The sequence below is a fragment of the Larus michahellis genome, chromosome 2, assembly GCF_964199755.1.
Source record: "Larus michahellis chromosome 2, bLarMic1.1, whole genome shotgun sequence".
Classification (NCBI taxonomy): Eukaryota; Metazoa; Chordata; class Aves; order Charadriiformes; family Laridae; genus Larus; species Larus michahellis.
In genome coordinates, this window is record NC_133897.1 from 42,767,986 (window position 1) to 42,789,875 (window position 21,890).

The 21,890-nt window shown below is 38.9% G+C and overlaps 1 protein-coding gene across 10 annotated transcripts in view; it reads right to left on the bottom strand.

Moving 5' to 3' along the window:
* Positions 1-21,890, bottom strand: part of THRB (thyroid hormone receptor beta) — a 177,513-nt gene that overhangs the window by 16,694 nt on the left and 138,929 nt on the right. For 9 of the 10 annotated variants that reach the window (XM_074575034.1, XM_074575035.1, XM_074575033.1 and 6 more), the window contains 2 exons: positions 4,843-4,943; positions 796-943 (listed from right to left, as the gene is read on the bottom strand). In XM_074575034.1, coding sequence (XP_074431135.1) covers positions 796-943; positions 4,843-4,943 — 249 coding nt within the window. Of the gene's footprint in view, positions 1-795; positions 944-4,842; positions 4,944-15,242; positions 15,571-21,890 lie in introns of those variants that run through there. The other variant, XM_074575041.1, reaches the window with a different exon arrangement.

Genomic DNA, 21,890 nt, shown 5'->3' on the forward strand with positions numbered 1-21,890 from the left:
GGGGCAAACTGGTGACCCAGAGGCATCCAGCCCCTCTCCTGAAGGTCTACCTGGCTAAAATGAAATTGTGTCTTTTCATCTATTTCCCTCCAGACAGAAGATGCTGTTATACATTACATTACCAACGAAAAATACCAAGTTAGAGTATTTTTCTGTTGTTTATTGGGCCTGTTTTCCTGTCAGTTTTTCTGCAGAGGATTATGCTGGCAACAACCATTAACATTAACGCACAGGGGGATTTATGTGACTTCCTCCCATTTGCACTAATTGACGTTATCAGTGTAAATCCTTGTGCAACGGCAAGAAAAGAAGACCCCTAAGGGTTAATCTTACAGCCATATGTTCTAGTTCTTTAGAATGAGAGTCAAATTCTTTGCAGTAGATAACTTCTTCAGGGCTAAAAATAAAACAAACAACTGCAGGATGACTCATACAATGACATTCAATTTCACATCCTCCAGAAATTTCTAAACAAGATGTTTTTTTCTAAAGCAAACTGTCCATCCAGATGCATTTCTCCCTCCTCTCCTGCAAAGAGTGAACATTCCTACTGTTACTCAGCCTGGTAAAGCCGGGAGAAGGTGCAGTCTGGCAAAGGATAAACAAAAAATTACAGCCCTATGAAAGTGGTTTGATGTAATAAACATAATTCTCCAGTACAAGTTATTAAAAACAAGAAAGTTCTGGTAATTGTGCTCTACTTCAACAATCTTCACCAATCAACATACTTTAAGCAAACAAACACATTAAAAAAGAAAAAAGAGAAAAGAAAGAAAAACAGAAAAATATACTTACAATCTGTTGCCATGCCAACAAAGATACATTTTTTGAAGCGACATTCCTGGCACTGATTTCTTGTTACTTTGTCTATCACACATTTTCCTTCATATTTACAGGAATAGGTTGGATGGAGGTTTTTCTGAATGGTTCTTCTAAAAAAACCCTAAGTGCAATAAATAAATACATTGGAAAACATTAGCATTGTGCAATTTTTTAAAATTGGGAGCCACTTTGTTTGGTAAGAATATACCTAAGTATGCAAGATAACATACCTCATGCCATGAAACTCACAAAGAGAAAAAGAACAAACTAGTTTTATAGTGTATGGCGTTTCTTTTCTGAGTTTCACAAAACATTTCCTCCCTAAAAACTGAAAACATATAGACATCTGAGGGAAGTAAAGGCATAAGTAATGCTGTCTTGAGGGACGAATGCTGTCTACGTGTCTTCTTGAAGTCTTATGTTTCTGTGTGTTAAATTCCTTTTTTATTTGAACTAGAGAGTTTATTTTGAACCCATTTCTAAATTGCATAATCATTTTGAGGGATATTAAGAGGCATATACATACTTTTAATTAAAGAGCAGCTTCTGCAAATAGTAAGAATGGTGGTGTGTATGAGTGACTAAAGAGTTAAGAACAAACAGTTCTGTTCCTTTCTTTCCATCAAAGACAAATAACAAACCAACAAAATCTGGGAAAGACTAAGAATTTTGCAAACACAATTTACACAATCTTTTGAGTTTTGCTCCAAGTAATGGATCCATAATTTTAAAATTATCTGTATTTCCGAGAAAAGGATTCAATTTGTATTTACCACAGACCTCTGTATTCAAAGCAAACATGACCAATAAAAATCCCTCTATATACAAATTCATTCTTTCTTTCTTTCTTTCTTTCTTTCTTTCTATCTAATACAGATCAATATTGCAATTGCAACATGGATATGGGGTCAGATCCTAAGCTCATGTGAACCAACGTAGCTCCACTGAATTCACTGATTTATACAACACATAGACCCTGCCTTAGGTAAAAAACTAAGAATTTATCTCTGAACACTACAGACCTAATCCTGGTACGAATTTCAACATGACTTTTCTCATTGACTTGCGCAAGAGCTGGATAAACTTCCCAAGACTGCAAGATATGGACAAGATAGGCCATAAAGCAAGAAATTTAGACTTCCCTTTAATTTCAAGTTTCACCATTCTTTGCGACCGTCTACATTCAGCAATGCAGCTTGGGACCACCTCAACACAGAGAACACGCTGGGACCCTGGTGAATGGCTTTGATTTCAGTGAAAACAACTGCAAAATTCAAGTGAGATTTTACCTAATGAATACTCTCTTCAGCTGAGATGTTATCTAATGAATAGTCTCTTCACTTCACTAGACGAAATGTCTGGTTTTAATCATGTTAAATAACACCCGGTAAAATCTTATAGCAGTGTGTAATTTCTTTTAACACAGAATGTTGAATTAAGAAGTACTAATAAGTCTGTATTTCAGCTTGAGCTCCCAACTCCAGTGAAGACAATAAACAGCCTTGTCCTCATTAGGGTTTTATCTAACAAGATCCAGCTCAAGCTAAGAGTACAACTCTCTCTTCCTTGATAATGGAAAAACCTGAAATATCAGTTAAACTGAGTTGCATAAAGCATGCGTGTGAGTCTTTGCAAGACAGGAACCTGTTAAGTTGAGCCAAAATCCAAGAAATCAGAGGCAAGATGTTCTTATGTAAGGTTTGGATCAGGTCTCAAACTCTCATCTACCCAACAACTGGATTTGGATCCACTCTCAACCCTGTGACGAATTCCTAGAGACAGGACCTGCCCCTCTCCTCCCTGAACATCAGACAGCTCTGGACAACCAAGGACACGGGGTAATCTCTAGTTACAGCAAGAGACAGAAAAATCTCTGATGAATCTCAGGAAGAGGCACTGAACTTCTGTTTTCCAAACCTTGCATGGGTCTTAACGAAGCTCTAGCTTTACAATGGCAAGGCTCTTCACCACCTGTTGTTGGGACCAGCACTTTTCATCTTCCCATTTCTTCACATTTCTCAGAAACTTTTTGCAAAAATCCTCTTTGATCATCTCTGGATACAATGTGATAAGGAAGTTGCTCTCGATATTTGTCCAAACACTTCATCAATAAAAGAAAGCATATTTTATTGTAAGGCAACTACTCCTTTCCTAAATTCCTTTACTATGCACCTATATAGCAATAGTTGCAATGGCTACCGTCTCAAGAAATATTTCAGTGATGTCAGAACTCACTGACGGTTTATTTTTGTTTAAATTCCTTACAATTTACTCTTCAGAAATCATGTGTGAGAGGATGCTTTGTTCATGAAAGCACTTGCCAAAGCAAATTTTTGGCTGTCAGCCCTGATTAAAGTGATTTTGAGTGGAAGCAACTAGTTAATGTCAAATTCATTGAGAATTGATTACATATAACTTTGCTGATAAATCATACAACTTGAAATATCTATGCAGATCCTCCAAGGCATGGATTGAAATTGTCCACACAAAACAACCCCATCTTTTACAATGGATACATTTGCAAGAACAATAAACCAAAACAAAACGGTCTGTTTGTAAGCCAACTCTAAGTAGGAGAATTAAATTAATTGCTTCTTGCAAATTGTTAGCTCAGTTCTTTGTGCACATAAGCATTATTTTAAATTGTACATCAGACAAAAGAACTGTATCTGAAGATAAAAGTAGATTTTGTATGCTATATCTTTAAAATAGCTGGTAGGCATAAAAAGAAATACATCAGTTGGAGTAACAAAAACCTTAGTAGGAAAGCTGGTGAGAGATATAGCTGTTCAGCTGGGAGCAAAAAGATATTTCATAATGCCACAGTGACGCTTACTTCTCATTATATATGAATTAAGTCATAATAATACATTTTATGTATTGTTATTATCTGGTATATGGGACGCAAATGTGTAAGAATCTCTTGTTCAGATCCATTTTTTTTCAGATATAAATATTTTTTCATACATATTATGTGTGTATGTCTACAAAACCATTATGGATATTACCGCAAACCTGCTATACATGGGATATTTAGGTCTGTGTGCATTTCATAAATGTAACTCAGGGCAAAGATGTACAACTGATGGAGCTACTTCAACACAAGAGTTACTGTGATGTGGGGCTCTAAAGCTAGTCCAAACCTTAAATCTCAGATCCAAATATTCCAGACTTTGGGGATGAACAGAATACGGCTTTTGTGGCTTAGTCCCATGACACTAGTCCATGACATGTGTGGTCCCACTTCTTTAGAAAAACATAATCATTTTTTATTTTCTGCAGCAAAGAATAGCTTTCTTAAAGGAACACAAGCTACTCAGGCAAATTTATGGCAGTGAAATCATGTAAGATGTGCCTGATTGTGTTACTCAATCTTTTTTTTTTATTTATTTACTTGCCCAAAGCAATCTCCTTTTTAATTTTGCATGTAGCTTTGGAGATGCAATTTAGGGCTGAAAGCACATTTCAATATCCTTAAGTTAAAGAAGTCACAATTTTTTTGAAACTGTTTTAACTGGGTGTCAATGCTTCCCAAAGTGATGGATGCTACTGTTGTATGAGCATGTGGAAGGGATTTTGATTTTTGCTTCTTCGTGGAGACGATGAGAGGCACTGGAACACTGTTAATCACTACAGACTCTTCATGGCCATAGGCAGAATCTCAGCTGTTGCATAAACAGCTTCACTGGAGTTGCTGGGAGTATGCTGATATACACTGTCTGAGAACATGGCCAAAGAAACATTAAAAAATGGAAATGTAAAAGCTAACAGTTAAAAAGCAACAACAAAAATCTAAATTTCTTGTTTTCTTTTCAGAAGCAAACACTGCAAAAATCAACTATATTCCTTATGCATATGAAGAGTGGTGGGATAGCCAGATACGGCTTATCGTCAGTACTGGATGTTCTTATTCGCTTCTAATCTGTCTTTGTTTTATTTGACAGCGCAGTTCAGGAAGTCTGTATAATGGAGGAGCTGGAGAGCTATTTCTGATTCCCACTTCCCCACTGTGCCATTTACCTTGCAACCTTCGCAAGTGATGCAGCGATAATGATATCCGGTGGCTTTGTCCCCACATACTACACATAGCTCATCCTTGTCTAAGTAACTGGGTATATACCCTGTAAAGAAAAAGAGGATGTGGCATGTAAACTCAATATAAAATGATAAGATACATTTGATATAAAAATACTATACTGAAATCCACTTGTCTATCTGAACTCACCAAATTTCCTGAATAAAAGGCCCATACTAACAATGTTACAGAACTATTTAAACATCATCTATAATATCTTCTACGTTTCACACTGTTTCAGCGCCTACTGGTCAAGAGGGAGAAGCTGGAACACAATTGCTCTCTATTGAAATACTACCTCAGAAAAAATAAGTATATTTATTTTTACCTCGAAGGCTTTGATGTGAATAAAAAAATAACTGCGAGACATACAGTATATTCCTCTATTCTGTTTCACAAAAACCCCGATATACTTGTACATTGAAGATGAGATCCCAGGTTGCAGGTGACTCAGGGACCTGGTCAAAAGAAGTATTTACTGAGAGATCGTTTGTTTCAAAACAGCTCTGCAGGTGTGGTAGGAGAAGTACCAGCAACAGATAGCCCAAGCTGTATTGATCATACCTCACCTGGGCGTGTTCTGCGGGAGTATTTAATATAGCCTGAATTTAGGGCAAAATACGTGGGCATTCAAATATGTGTGTGTGTACGTGCATGGGTTAGAATGACATTGTCTCTTCTGAAGTGGTTTACCAGACACCCAACAAGTGAAATAAAACATTACTGCTACGAAAAACATTGGCAATGCTTCGTTCTCTTCCCACAATGACATTTGTTTTGATAACATAAACATATTTCCAACGTAAGCAAAAAGCCAAAACAATTCTGATGGCAACCAAAAAGTAATTCGAAACTAAAGAGAACTTTGAAATAGGGTAAAATACAAACCTTTCAAAATATGTGTTCCCATGATTCATAATTAATGGGGGTATGGTACGTTACTTTTCCTTCTGAAAAATCCCTCTATAAAGATGTAACACAGAGATCTCAGATTCACTTTGAAGGGAGAGAGGAAAGTGCAGCTATTTGTGTAACCGTGTAAGATTATTAAAGTGTAGTAAATATTTCACAGAATGCCAGAATAGCTGAGGTTGGAAGGCACTTCTGGAGGTCATCTGGTCCAACCTCCCTGCTCAAGCAAGGCCACCTAGAGCCAGCTGCCCAGGACTATGTCCAGACGGCTTTTGAATATCTCCAAGGATGGAATCTCCACAGCCTTCCTGGGCAACCTGTGCTCGCTCATCCTTATAGTGAAAAGAAAAGATTATTTTACTGTCTCCAAAAGGAATTCCCTGCTTTTCTATTTGCACTCATTACCTCTTGTCACCAGGCACCACTGAGAAGAGGGTGGCTCTGTCTTCTATGTAATGGGGAATCATGTATTCACACGCATCAATAAGACCCCCTTCGAGCCTTCTCTGCTCCAGGCTGAACAATCCCAGCTCTCTCAGTCTCTTCTCATAGAACTCCAGTCCCTTCATCATCTTTGTGGCCCTTTGCTGGATTCATTCCAGTATGTCCATTCCTTCTTGTACTGAGGAGCCCAGAACCGGACCCAAAGCTGCAGATATGTTTCACCAGAGCTGAGCAGAGGGGAATGATCACACCTCCCTCAACCTGCTGGTTATGATCTTCCTAATGCACATCGAGATGCTGTTGACCTTCCTTGACTCAAGGACACACTGCTGGCTCATGTTCAATTTGCTGTCCACCAAAACCCCCAAGTACTTCCATGCAAAGCGCTTTTCAGCTGGTCGGGACCCAGCCCGTACTGCTGCATTTGTTATTCCTCCCCCAGTGCAAGATTTGGCATTTCCCTTTGATGAACTTCAAGAGATTCCTCTCATCTCATTTCTCCAGCCTGCCTAGGTTGCTCTGAATGGCAGCACACCCATCTGGTGTACCAGCCACTCCTCCCAGTTTTGCATCATCTGCCAACTGGCTGAGTGCAATTTACGAGTGCAATGAGGGAGACTCCTTTGGGTGCGGCTGCCTGTAACATTATCCCTTGCCAGTGGCTTGCTGAACCCATCTGTAGCACCACATGTTACCGTAGACTCCAAGCTTGCTGTCTTTGTGCAGCCCCCACACCTGTACGGCTCAGTAAAGCTTGGGGACTCAGCACACCACAGTGACATGGAAGGCTACCAGTAACAAGACTCAGGGCAGCAGAAGGCTACTGGAGGATGCTGGAGGGGTGGCTGTCATCTTCCCGTGACTAATGTGACAGAGGGCCAGCTCAGTAACAGACAGCTTAAATGAAAAGTGGCTACATAAGGCTACACTTGTCAGAGGTTCTCCAGAACAAAAAGCCCAAATCAGAAAGAAAATACTTGAAATTGATTGAGCTTAAAATACTTTAACTTTCTGCGGGCTGGTGAGTGGACTAGGAAAAAGCAAAGAAGGAAGAAGGCATGAAGAATTTGTATGGTCTACCTCATATTTCTACTTTGAGCATAACTATGAGAACCTCAAATTACAGAGGAACACGCATCCCTCTTCTGTAATGCAAAGAAACAGGCGCACTTTGAAGCTGTGCCCAGGTACCTGCATCTCAGGTTTGCCAATACTCCTGCTGGCATCTGAAAGGGGAGTGGGGGAAGGAGCTGAGATCTTACTGGTGTAGCATACCAGTCTACAATACAGCAAAAGATCGGATTTACATTCAGGTTACATTTCTCCACTGTGAACAAGTTGTGCTTGGATAAAGACTGGTGGACACATGGAGCTAGTTCCGTGAGCTTGAGGGAAGAGAGACAGCAGGGTTTTGTCTCCAATTTACATCACTGACTCCTAACAGACATGATGCCAGTGGGGGATTAGCAGAGGCTATTATCTCCATCCTGCCCCCCTTTTGCTCACACCTGCCTCTGCACATGCAACACATACACAACACGGAGCTGATACAGGAGGCAGCAGAGTCAGCAAAGGGATGCAGAATTTTCCACTAAATTTCTCATAAAGACTAATGGCTTCTTGTTACCGCTTGTTACTGCTATTCATGAAACGCAGACTTAGCGTAGCATAGACTATGTCCTCTAAAATTCAGTCTCCCTGGTTTGCTTCCTCAAGAATTACTGCTGAATTAAACGCCCTGGTGTTTCATTAAGTATATAATCTGGTTAGCACTGCTCATGTAATGGCAGCTTTGTTCTATTGGAGGAGCAGGAGACCACTCGTCTAAACCGCTTCCTTAAATATATACAGTAGCTTGCGCATGTGACCATTGGTGTCCATCTCCTTCTTGGAGTTTCATGACTTCATCCAACTCAGGAAAAGCTTCCAATCTGGCAGAACAGATAAATCTCCTACAGGCACTCCTAGTCAGACATTAAAAATGGCATCCTTATATGCAACCACATTCACAATTTTGCTGCATGGTAAGTGTTAAGTGCCAGCTATTTAAGCTACTTAAATGTTAAATATTATGTTCATCACTTTTTCAGGATTGTTCCCATGTCACAAGGTAAGCACACACTTTGAACTCTTCTACTGATTCAACAAGAAACATGGAAAAAATGTCTTATGCCAAGAAATCACTGGCAATAAAAGTGTGCAATAAACAACTTTTTTCTTTCTATTACAAATCTGAGGGTGATATCCCCACTTTTGTGTATTTGTAACCCTCCTTCCAACAGTTAATGGGGTCATAAACTGCTAGAAAGTAAGAAAATTGGACCTTCAGTAGTATTTCAAAAAGATGTAATTCAGACAAACAGACATCAGGCCAAGAGGAACAAGGGGACTTACATTCAGTTCTTACAAACCATAATGCCCACTGTAACTTCTAGTAGTTGCAAATATCCAGTCTGACCTCTGTATAAATTCAACGCAATTTCATTTGTAAGATGTGCAGATAAGCAGCCTGAGTGCATTTTTGGTGCTACTTAGAGTTAGAAAAAATATCATCAGGAGGAAATTCAATGGTGTCTTTCTAAACTTGGTACCACCACGGAAGCTATGAATAGTGCAATGGAGATTCTTGGGGAAGATGTGGATGGCAGCAGAGTCGTGCGTTGGATGGTTTGAGGAAGCAGCAGAGCAACAGAATTCTCTCACTCCTTGCAGCACTTGGGGGAAAAAAGAGGAGGGGCAGACTAATAGGGACTTGTCTCTCACATCAAGTACTTTGCCATCTTATGTGTTTAATAACCCTGAAGCAAAAATAAAAGCTCCTGTGCGGAAGAAGCAGATGCTGCCTGGACAGAGTAACGCAGGTGCTCTCTTACGGAAGAAGAATGTCTGATGACAAATTTCATGGGAACATCAGGTATGTTCCTATTTCTGGTGTTCTTACTTCATCCTTTAATTCTTGGTCAAAACCTACTAAGTAAATAGCTAAGAGGAAGAGTTCAAAAGCAACACCAATGTCACTGAACTGTACAACAATAACCAACATCTTTCCTTGGTCTTTCAAGGCTCTGTCTGCTGTACTCCAGCACCCTCATGGACTATCATTTGGTGCATCCCACATGAACCTCAAAGTTAACTATCTGTCAACTATGACTTCACATTGTTCATCCCAACGCCCACCTTGGATCTTTGCTTTGAGTGGAGAACACCAACGAATGGCCTTGATCTGCTGTGTCTGGCGTTTCCCCTGAAGCAGGGGAAGCAGCCTGAAGTAACTCCTTTGCTCCTCAGACTCCCACCTGCCAGTTCACCTAATCTTACTGTCTTGGCAAGGCAAAATACTCAGCAGGGCCAGTTGCCCCTATCTAGAAGAATATGTCTTTTAGTCCATTATAACCAATCTTGACAGTGATTTACAATATCTTTTAAATGGCAACTGTAGCTCTGTAGAGGTATGGCAAGAAACAATTCCCTTCGACAGGAAAATGCGCAATGAGTCTGCCCCAGCAGCCGTAAGGACAGAACGAGATCTGCTAACCTATGCAGTCATCTGAGGTACTCTGTTTCATTAATACTGTATGACTACACTCTCGAATTACCATTTGCAGGAATGATACCTTAAAGCAGTATATGTGACCCTGCACAGCATAACAGATTGCAGTGACACAAACAAGACACTCCGTGGCTATTCTTGCCCCCCCCCCGCAAAGAAAGTCTATTTAAATGAAAACAACAAAACAACCGCTGAAAAATGATACTGTTTTTTAACTCTCTACCTGGCACACATTAAAAAAAAAAAAAAGCATGTTTTGAGAAAAGTAAAGAACCGATTTCAGTTTTGTTAAAGAGCTGTTGCACAGAGTTTACATCTCCAGGTCTCTGTCTGTGCAGATAATGTAATATTGGCTTAGGGATTAAACCACACCTTAAAAAATTTCTAGGACCCAAACGTATTTGACTACCAAACAGGGATATGAGTGACACCGATACAAACAAATTCTGTCTGTATACCAGATGTTCCTTATTAGCTTGTTCCTGGTCCACCATAGGCTTATAACTTGCAAGCAGGAAAAGCCATTTTTTTGCTATTGCACAGGGACACTTGTGTTTTAAGGCCATTATTCAGTATTTTGATTTTCACTGTACACTGGCAGAGTCATGTATTAAATACATTCCCTGAAATCTTTCTTTCACCCATCTGGTATGGTTTGCATGACCACAGACCACTCACTAAAATGAGGAGTTTAGGACCTACCAGTAAGCTTGTATTCACTTACTAGACACTGCAGTATGAAAATGAGAAAGATGAAATTAATTACTACCTTGAGAATCCCCAACTGTATTAGAGCTGAAAAGAAAATTCATACTGCTGTTCTACTGAAACTCTTTGCAGTTTATACAAAATTGCAAGAACCATCCAGGTATCATCCTTGATACACTTGTGTAGTAAAAGCTTAAAGAGTGTTTATCGGAGAAAGCATAGAGCCGAGTGAGAAAAAGCATACTCCATTCTTGTTTGTGCTATTATCAGTATTGATCTGAAAGGCTGGGCTGATACACTGATCCTTGTTTCCCGATTTCTTTAAATTACTCCCACCGAGCAAACCTGTTTATTTCTCCATCGAGCTTGGAAGCACCGAGAATGTTGCTAAACAGATTCACACATTTCTTCCTAGTCAACTGGCTCGCTTATCTGCAATTTTGATCTTTGTTGACATTCTGTGATTTATGGAATTACTAAAATTTGGCAAGAGACTCTGCAAAGATCGAACTTGGAACATTTTTTATAGTCTCTTTTCCCTCGATGACATTTCTACGTATGAACCCTGTTCTTTGGGCTGAGTCAGAAACCTCATCAACAGTAGCGCATTTTGCACAGATGTGCCAAAAACATTTTAGCCCAAACTGTGTTATCACTTAAAACTGCTGTGATCAGTACTGTACTTGCACCCATTAACAACTACAGGTACAAAATGCATTACTGTATGAGTGAGACCATGCAAATTTTTTTCCCCAAAATTACTGAAATGTTTTTAGAGACCGTAACTTAGTATTGCAAGTAGCTTATTTAGAAATCTAAGCCTCGCTGAACATCAGTTTTACTACCGATGCAATAGCAAAGTATGACTTGGTTCACTTTCCCATCCTTCATTTGGCTGTGGGAAGGGTACAGTAAAGGAGCTGAAAACACTTTTGCCACTGACATTTTTAGTAAAAAAGAAACAGATATAATTCCAAATGCATAACGATTTGCTGAATAAGATGCAATTTTTCTTATCAGTGCTATCTCCTTAGATGGGTGGTCAAGAGCAAAATTAATCAATTTAAAGCCCAAAATAATTGTCAACATGCTCTCCTGCAAAGGCCAAGATGACAAATGCTCAGTGTTTTTGTAAATCGCTTATATGCACACATACTCCCTGCACTGATAAGAAGACATCTTGACATAAACTCCATGTTGTATTTTCTTAGCTATTCAGAAAGTACCCTAATGTTTCCACATGGCTGAGAACTCAGTTTGGACTAATTCAGTCGCATACTCTAGCAGCCGTACAGTACGTATTCTCAGCTGCATGCAAATTGCTTGAGAAAATATAAAGGGAAATAATAATAATTATAATAACAACAACAACAATAACTTTCAAAGCCCCATTCTCCCAGCATACCAAGAGCCCTTAAAAAGACAGCATTAACCTCACTTTGCGTCTGGGAAGCAAGGTGAGATGCAGGGCTGAGGTGCTACAGCCCAACTCAAGAATTCCCGATCGTAAACCCTTGGGTTTGGGGGACAGCCTCTGGTTACTTCTGGTCTGCCCCCACTGAGCCTGAAGTTAAAGTCTAACTTCATAGACACCTGTGGGCATCTGTCGTTAACTTTGTCCGTGAAATGCCTGTGTAAAGGGAAGTGAAAGCCAACTCTTATCCCAGTTTTAACTTTGCACACCTATTTCCCACGTTGTCCGAACGGCCAAAACCACTGCGCGCAGACCATACATGGGGATGCTGAGGTTTCCAGACTCTGTACACCTTTCTTTTGCATCTTCCTGCCTGTGCTACCTCTACCCTGTCACTGGGTACTCCTCCTCTGTACGGACGGTGTGAGGAGATCCAGAGACATTTTTGTCTATCTGCTCAGCCTCTGTGTGAGGGTAGGGTGGCACGGGCTCCCCCGGAGCATCATCTGCCCAGCGTGAAGTACTGCGAGCTCTCACCGCGGCCGGCGGCACCGTAAGAGGGGAAAAATGTTCCAGTTTAAGCTCGCTGGGACAGAACTGGGAACTCACAATGATGAGCCCCGTTCTGCTCATCCGATTTCACAGCCTCATGTAGAAAACAAAGTGTATCTGGTTGCCTGTCTCCTGTGGTAGGATCAGGTCTAAAAGCACCTCCTTAATAAAACAGCAAGCTCTTGCACAAAGATTGTGCTGCTGCCTTTTAAGAGTGTAGACTACAGCACAACAGATAACAAACGGAGCAACAAGCAGACACAAAACTAAAACCACACCTCCCTCTCTTGATTTTCTGGAGTGCAATTTTTTCCTTTAAAATTCAAGACTTTCATCTGAATTTGTGACAGATAATCAGGAAATAATAGTTTTTAATGTACTGTAATAGCTGAAGCAGCTTAAGTGCTTTCTTGTATTTTAGAATAACTGGCCATACTTTCTAAATACTTTTTTTTTTCCTCTAGTGACACATTGTTGGGGTCTTTGGTTGTTGCTTTTTGAAGTTATTTTCTGAATTAAAGTGACATAATTTTTTCACCGTATAAAATGTTGATGTCTTTTTTTCTTCCCACAGGGAAAAGACTTCAACCATTTAATAACTAGCAGAAGTTTTGATACGAAAAGCCTCCATGTGCTACTGTAAATTACAATCTGATTTGGATAGCATATTACTGAGATTACTACAGATTTCAGGGGACTAACAGAAATACCAACTGCAACAATCAAGACTCCTTATGAACACCTGCTTAGGGACTTAATTTTGCTTTAATGGGTTATTACCAAAGCTTCTCTAACAAACTTGCTTGTGCCCCCCAAAATCAATTCTGGATCAATACAGACACACATGCCCTGTGTAGAGCCTTCTGTTCTTAGGACAGGATTAAAAGATTCGTTAGTTTTATGATAGCTTGGTTAAAAGGTGGAAATTAAAAAAAAAAAAAAAAAGAGAGAGAGAAGATGCACATGTCCCACACAGTTTAGATCTCTTGTGCTTAACAAACTCAGCATTTGCAAAGGTTTGACAGAAGGGAGGCAACTTTTTATTGATTATCACACTAATAAGGCTCTAAAGAATCCCAAAGCACGTTGCTCAGGCTCCGTGAATGATCAATTAAAAGCCTGCTTGAGAGCCAGCTTCCACCAAAATTCACTGCCATTTCTTAGTGAAACTGAGGTAGTAGAAAACAAGGGCAGAGAAGCAGTTTTTAAAAACAACTCTGTATTTTTTCAACCAAACAAGTACCAAAACTTTAAACCAAGCAAATGACAGGTGTCTGAATACTGAAATAACTTACTTAAAGCTCTGATCAAGGTATATCTATTATTATTTATAACCTTTAACATTATGAAAAATGTATTCCTTCACTGAATTTGCAATAGCAAGTCTTTATTTTTTCTAAGTTACTCCAGAGCACCATTTTTCTTTAACCAAAAATAAGACATGGCAAAAGTCTATAAAGAGTTGTAAATTCATTAGTTAAAACGCAAAAGCAGATAAATAGCCTTAAAAGGCATTTAAAATGCTGCACAATACAAAACCATGCATTACTCACAACTACATTTAGTCTACAATTTGATCATGTTCTTACAGCTTGCTAGAACAGGATTTTAAAAAGTATTTCCTTTATTAAGAAATATAAAGTATAAAATTAAGACATTTTTCTACCGAACATACAGATTTGTTGCACCAAGTGCTAATGAATATTGCCTGCAAAAAGGAAAATATTTTGGTTTTCCATGTAGTTAATAAGATTAAACAGTCTTTTTACTACAAAGCCACTTTAAAAGTAGTAAATTGTGTTTTCTCTATCTACCTAGTTACATCCGATTCATCTGGGGTTTGGCTAACTGCATACAGAAAATCTGGTCTTAATAGAAAAAGGACCTTATGTTCGTACAACAGACTGCGCATTTTTATTTTTTAATAATGTGATTTTAAAGAAACACTGAGAACGTATACTCTGCATGCATCGGTTTGCTTGTCTGAGTTCAAAACAAGTAACACCGAAAACATTTCCGAGCGTTTGTTGGTATTTTGGGCTCTTTTTTGAATCTGCTTTGCTTACTTGAAAGTAAAAGAAGAAATTCTAAAAACAGGCAATGATTTAACCCCAAGGGAGCAGATACCGCACTCTGATTATCTCTCACAAACATATTGATTAGATCAACTTTCTGGGTGCAGAAGAGTCTTTCTTGCATCGATATACCCTTGAATTTTCAGGGGTTTTTTGCTTTGCATAATCAGAAACTACATGATTTTCACTTATAAGACAGTAACTCTATTAAACGTAATTGCTTTCCCGTACATATTTACAGTTCCATTTTCAAAATATTTTGCCCGAGTTGCTGAGTAAACAGAATTCACATTTACTGATAACGAGCACTCACACAAATTGTTTGTATGTAACCAGAAACACAGCTTTAAGATGCAGAACATAGAATGACGACATTTCAGAAGAGAAACTTTCTTATCTAGCTCACTGGTGAACAGCAAATGAACTTAATAGCCCCAGAAAGCAGAAAACAAGCACTATATTTGCAAATGTCTTTTATAGATTAAGAAAAAGTGCTTGGAAATCCTCATTGCTCACAGAAAAACCTTACAATCACCTAGCAACCTATGTTACTGCTGCTTTCAATTTTGAACAGGCAGCCTTCACATTCAAAGATGTATCTGAGCCAACTGATGCCACTGTAAGTTTAAAGCAAAACAAAAACAAAAACAGAGATAATTTTTTGCTGTTATTTAAATAAATTGCCCCTACCTTTCTTCTGAGAGTACGATGGCGACTGCACTTGAGAAAAAGTAGGTTTTTCTTCGGTGAAATATTCAGGTTGGTTGTACTGATTCAGGGCCATGTCCATGTCAGAGTACTCGCTTTTAAACACGTTTCCAGGGTAACTACAGGTATAAGGCTGATTCACCGCCCAGGCCTGTTCCATATATATGTTGTTACTGTGCAGGACCTGAGCATCACAACTGCTGTAACCCTGATTATCTTCGATATATGTGCAATAATCAGTGGACTGCATGTAGCAATTGCTACCAGCAGCTGGGTGCACTTCATATATTTCTTGCATACAGTAGTTCATTTTGTTACCCTATCTCAGCTTCTACTTTACGTACACACACACATGCATACACACGCAGGCATGCATACACATGGACCGGGAGAGGAGCAATGAATATACACCAACAAAGTCGACTGCAAAACAGCCCGTTTTACTTTGGAGTGGCACCTGATGTGCTAAAATCCTATTTATACTGGGACGGCTTGTGAACTCCCCTGCCAGTCAAACATATTGGGAAGCAGATTTATGACAGTCAAAGGTCTTAATCTGTGACTGTAAGTTAATTCCAAGGGAAGATGGCAGGCAGGTAGCAATGACCACCAGACAAAGAAGCGACGGCCCAACAATCCTCCTGTTCCCTCGTTTGTCTGGAATAATCGTTTTATAAACCATTTCCAGCCTTTTCCAATATGATTAGAAAATGATTACTAAGGCGAGGACACAGTTATGTCACTGTAGTTGTCAACTTAAGTGTGAAGCATTATAAAGACTGCTTAAGAACTCCCAGAGGGGATACGCTGAAAATCCTAAAATCAATAATCCTGTTTTTCAGCATTAAACCATAGAAAATCCAATAGTGCTGTGCTGATGACCCAAACAGTAGTCTAGTTTTACGAAATTTAGCAACTTAATCTGTCATCAGCTTTATTGATTTTGTGTTACAGAATTACATGCATGAATCTCCCCAGCCTTCCACACGTACACAATCCTCCCCACTGCCTGCTAATGCATTTACGGGAAAGCAGCTTTTCTAAACTTCAGTGATTTGGGGAGGTAATTTCTATTGAGTTCAACAGGTGGGAAATTTCAAAATAATATAATCAGCAAAAAGAACACTGCTTAAATATTATCAATAAGCTAATTGCTTTGCTATTCTGCTTTATTATCTTTTATGTTTTGGTAATGAAGTACTTTTAGAAGTGTATCTTTTTCGACAACAGACTGAGTAGCGTAAGGAGGGTTTTTTTGCTCATTTTGGCTCACCTACGAGCTATGAATGTGTCAATGCCACTACAACAAAAACTATATGATCTTACAATTGCTTAACACACCCCAAACCTCAAAACGGTTAATATACCTTGTTTAACCAGCCATTCTTTTTGATCTAGAAGAAGTTATTTTATTTTTTATTTCTATTAGCTGCTATTTGTTTTTTACTAGACATGTTTTTTCTTTACAGCACAGCTAAAATATGGAAAAACTTGTGAAGTCAGTAACAAGACGGTATCCCTCTTTAATGTCTGTTCTTATTATTAGGAAGCAGAATTATTACTGATTTGATAATGAGGTCTCAGTTTTCTTATTTCACTCATTTTAACCAATCTACGCGGCTGCCAAAATTATCACGTAGGTTGGACCTTTTCATCTAGGATCTTAAGTAGACATCTAACAACCTTGACGAACATACACCTAAAGGGTCCTCAAAAGTTCAGTGAAATAAGTAAGAACTGGGCATGACATGTACGTATCTCTCCCTACCTGATATTGTTTAATGTTTCACTCTAAGAGCCGAGAAGGAAACATTCTCCCTTCCAACACACAACCATAACTAACCTATCTAAATAAGAACCGTTGCCAATTACTATCTAAGGTGCAGGCTAACAGAAAAGTTAAAGCTCATGCTTGGATTTTTAATTTTTTTCCCTCTAACTAGACAAGAAGCATCTTTACCACACATTTCTTACTAACCTGCTCAGAAAATAATAATGCATTTTCTAAGTCAAAATGAACTCTTATCAAGATCAATTCTACCGAAGTCAATGGAGTTGCTTCCAAAATTAACTTATTCTGATAAAACTCTGATAATTTAACATCTTACTTCATTAAGAGCACAAATAGCTACTGAAATCCCAGAAGTAAAACACAAATGAACCTTCATTCTCCATGCTGTTTTTACCAAAGGTCTAACTCAACAAATAGCATTGCGAAACACAATGTGAAAGAGCACACAAAGAAAGTTAATTTTCATTTTAGGTCAGGATCATGATCTAGTTTTTACAAGCAGTGATTTTGGCTATGATAAAAAGCATGTCTTCGGTAAAATCCAATTTTTCAAGAATGGATAGATGTTCATCACTTCATAAAAACATGCCCACGTTTCCTAAGAAACTCTGCAATAGCAGTTTACACAGAAACCCCAAAACCATTCCCATTTATGTCATCGGTTGGTAATAGTGTAGTACATACAAATGCAGCACATACAACCTGCCAAGCTTACTTCTCCACACTCCCCAGAAAGAAAACATTCCACAAGTGCAATACGTGGGTTGTTCATTTACCACAAAATGATCTCCTGTACAGCTAACAGGAATTTATGTGAGGGCTTGCACAGAGGGGAGGTTGTACTTCACAGGTTAGCAGAGCAGAATACCTAGATACTTTTAGACTACCCAGAAAAGCTTTGGAGAACTAGGCTTTACATTCTTAGTGGGAATTTTTCCCCATGTGTATTTGTTTTGCTAGATGAGACAAAATTCTTACATATTTTCTTTTCTCCCCAATTTCATTTAGGTTTGTTACTGAAAAACTAAACAGAATTGAGACCGTGTGTAGACAGAGCCGTCCCAGCCAGGATGGCACCTGAGGATATGGTATCTCGACATGGCACAGCCTATGACTTACTTTCTCTTCCAATCCCTTGAACATTTTTTATTTTCTATTGCTATGTCAATAATGCTTAGAAATGTGTCATATGTACTACTTTTGTCAGAATTACTGTCATACTGCAAGGAAATTAAATTACATGAAACTGTGAAGAATGAGGAGAAAAACAGATGAGAGCCTTTTCGGGGGGGGGGGGGGGGGAAGAATTATAAACACTGCCAGGGAATGGGGGCTCCTTACCTGTTAATGTGCTAACATTAAAGAGGTTTATAGCACTGCAGATTGTTGTTCCCTTGGAAACAAATCAGTTCAAAAAACACCGCAAAGATTTAACACCCCTATTAAAAATGAAATATTCCTAAAATATTTTCATTTTAATCTCTCAGGGTCCACTCCTGCAGGTCCCTTTCATGTATCACTTTGAATTAAATGATCTGATAGAAGACAGTCAGATGGAGTCTTTATCAAAAGCCTGAAAGTGGAGTAGAAAATAATATTAACAACTTTTCTTTGTCTTGTATTCTGACTTGAATATTACAGTCTTCAAATCATGTCATGTTGAGCTTTCATTGGCTTCAGCAATGTAGTATCGCACTTGGAATTTTATTAGTTCACAAGGGTATGATTATGCGAACACATGGAAATTAATCACTAGCAGAATAAAACCTCTGGTGCGAGCAAAGAGGCCAGTGATAAAACAGAAACTTTGATACTGTGGCAGAAGAGGATCCAAAGTTTGAAGCCTTCACAGTCTGAGGTATCAGTTTATTGTATTAAAAAAGGTAGAAATTAACTTGCAGAACATGAGTCTTGAATGCCGCAAAGGTTTTGAAACGCTCACCCTGGTGTAAATTAGAAGTAAATGTAGTGCAGTCAGTGATGTTACACTGGGTGGCACAAGTCAGGCCGAGAATGCCTCAAAGGAGATGTCTGCAGGAGAGACTGCCTTAGACTAGACCATGCCGCTCTTTATCAACTCCTGTTTTTAAAACTCTAAAACTTTCAATTATGAACAATCAAATGCCCTATTAAGCTGCACTTCTCTTGTGACTTAACCCAGTTACAAAAAACCACCAAAATGAACCCACAGAAATTTCAAGACAAGACAGTATTCCTGTGGATCATCCTCCCGACGGAACACCCCAACCAACCGAGACCCCCGGCACACAAAAAAAAGTGTGTCATTCAGCGCAATCCACTCCTGTTGTCTACCTCTATTACCTGGGGGAACGTGCAGATGCAGTACCCACGAAAGTCATATTTTCCTGACTGTTTCCAAACTGTGCACCCCTGGTGTAGAGTCCTGGCTGTCTCAGTGTTGCAGGCAGGGCCCCTGTGCGCTGCTTCTAAAAAATTCGGGCAGTGTCAGTATGTGGGAAGTATTGCAGAGCATTCAAAGTAGTCGGGGCAAACAGAAGGATCTTACGTTGGTTGTGTTCACACTTTATGCATACAGATGAATAAAAATCCAGCATTTGGTCAAAAAGGTTTGCACATTTGAACATGTAGTTGCAAGGATTAAACATACCTTTCTAAACTCTTAACAGTTATGTACGCCTGTTTTCCAGCTCCCGGTTTTATAACACTTACTTTTACCTGTTACAAAATAACTGTTACATGTCCTGTTTATAGATTTTCTTGCTGCCTCCATTCTCTCAGCCACCCCTGATGAAGGTTACAGGGGAAAAATACCCTAGAACACTGCTCTTCAAGAACACAAATCTGCATTTTCAGGACTCACACCACATAACATGGGGCACATCCCAGACAGTCCCTATCTTTTCATATCATAAAAAAATATACTGAAAACTATAAGAACCTTGAGCAGAAGTACTAACGTGGCTTTTGCAACACACATCATTTGTCAAATACAGCTATCTCCGTGCCCACATGAGTTACCACCTCTCTTTAATGTATACATTTGCACAACCTTACTCATTCACGTTACATACTATGATCAGAGACTCAAAACGGGCCCTCAAAAATATGACTATGCAAACTTATTGTTTGAGGAATCCAAGTATCAACCTATCACATCAGTTCTGACCCTCATGGGCCTTAGTGTTATAGATTAAACTACGAAAAAGCTCAAACATCAGAATCCAAAATAGCACCGAGCACTTACAAGAACAGAAAATTAACTCTATATAGGATTTATCTTATTTTGAAAACTCTACTTGTGAATAAAGTATGTAGAATTATGGAGTTCTAGTGCTGTAAAGTTGCAATAGCATTCGACAGAGTATGTCTCAGTGGAATAAAAGACATTAAAATTTGTCACTTTGTCTACACTATCTATATTATAGCAAGCGATACAGTTGAGGGAAAAGAGCTAAAGCTTTCTGGCACAGAATCATGTCTTTGGGTTTGCAACAGATGCAACAAGCTTCAAACTAGCTGCCCTTGGTTTAAACCTGAGGAAAATCTTACACAACAGCACACCTCTTTTCTCAACATGTATTAACTTAGTTCCTTCTCTAGAACTGCCTCTCTCACAAAACCCGCTGTACCTCGGTTATGACATGCCACTAAATTTGTATGTGACTCATAAAATGCCAGTGTGATGTGCCTTTTATTGAAACACTTCAGGCTCATTAGTCTGTTTGGATAACAAAGAATGTCATAGTTTATATTTAAATGTTCAGATTCCCTACAAATCCAGTTCTCCCTGAAAATATTTGACACCTTGAATAAATTTGATTAAAAGAGAATGGCGCTTGCTCTTTCATGATCAAGACTCTTCCAGGGGTCATGCTTGTTTTCTTGCACGAGTTCCTTGCACAATTGGTGACACGTGGGTAGCACACGGTCTTGCCAGAAAGCATTTGCTCCTTGGGAGGTTTTGCCAACAAACTGGCCAACAAAATTCTTGAATAGTGTTTGACAAGTTTTAAGATGGTCTCTCAGCAAATATTGCTAAGAGTGATTATAGACCTGTGACCCAGACAACCCAATTTGTTAAGTCTCCCCATATCTCGTAATTGGAAGACCCTGTTAGCAGACATCAGTTAATTACACAGCTAATCTCTTGAGAAAGTAACCACCAACACTTAAAACATGTACCTCTTCTGAGTCATCCCCTACCCCAACTCCACATGAAAACTTCAACGTAAAAAGTTCCATTTGTTCAAAAATAAAACTCAGCAGAAAGCCAGCTAATGTAGTTTGACACAACGTAATTAAGAGACTCTAGGGTGGGACTGTCTGGGTTTGGCAGCCTCCTGACAGCCCTTAGTAAGACGTTAAAGCGATCAACACCTGACATCTGTTAGCAAAGAGGCATTCTGAGGTAAAGAGCAACTAAATCTAAAGAAATCAGGTACTTAGACCAGTTTAACTTTTTCATGAGGTGATATCCTGCCTGACACTGTAATCTTTCTTCCTGGAGTGATGCAAGACTTAAGTAAAAGAAAACAACTTGTAGTCCCTCCCTCTCAATATGCAGCAATTATTTTTTAGGCAAAGAACAATGAAGAACTATTTATCCCACTTTAAAAAGGAATAAAAATAACTTTCACACTAAATTTGTGCTAATACCTAAGCAACTGTGATTCTTAAAAGGAATTCCTTCAATGCTGCACTGATGTGAACAAAAAAGGCTACCTGAAAGAAACCAGTTAATTTTCCTGACTACTGAGGCAAAGAATATTCACAACAAGAAGTTCTATTTATTTCAGTTCTGTATGTGCACTTACTGAAGCTTTGGGGATGGTTAAGAAAGAAGAAAAGGCAAACAA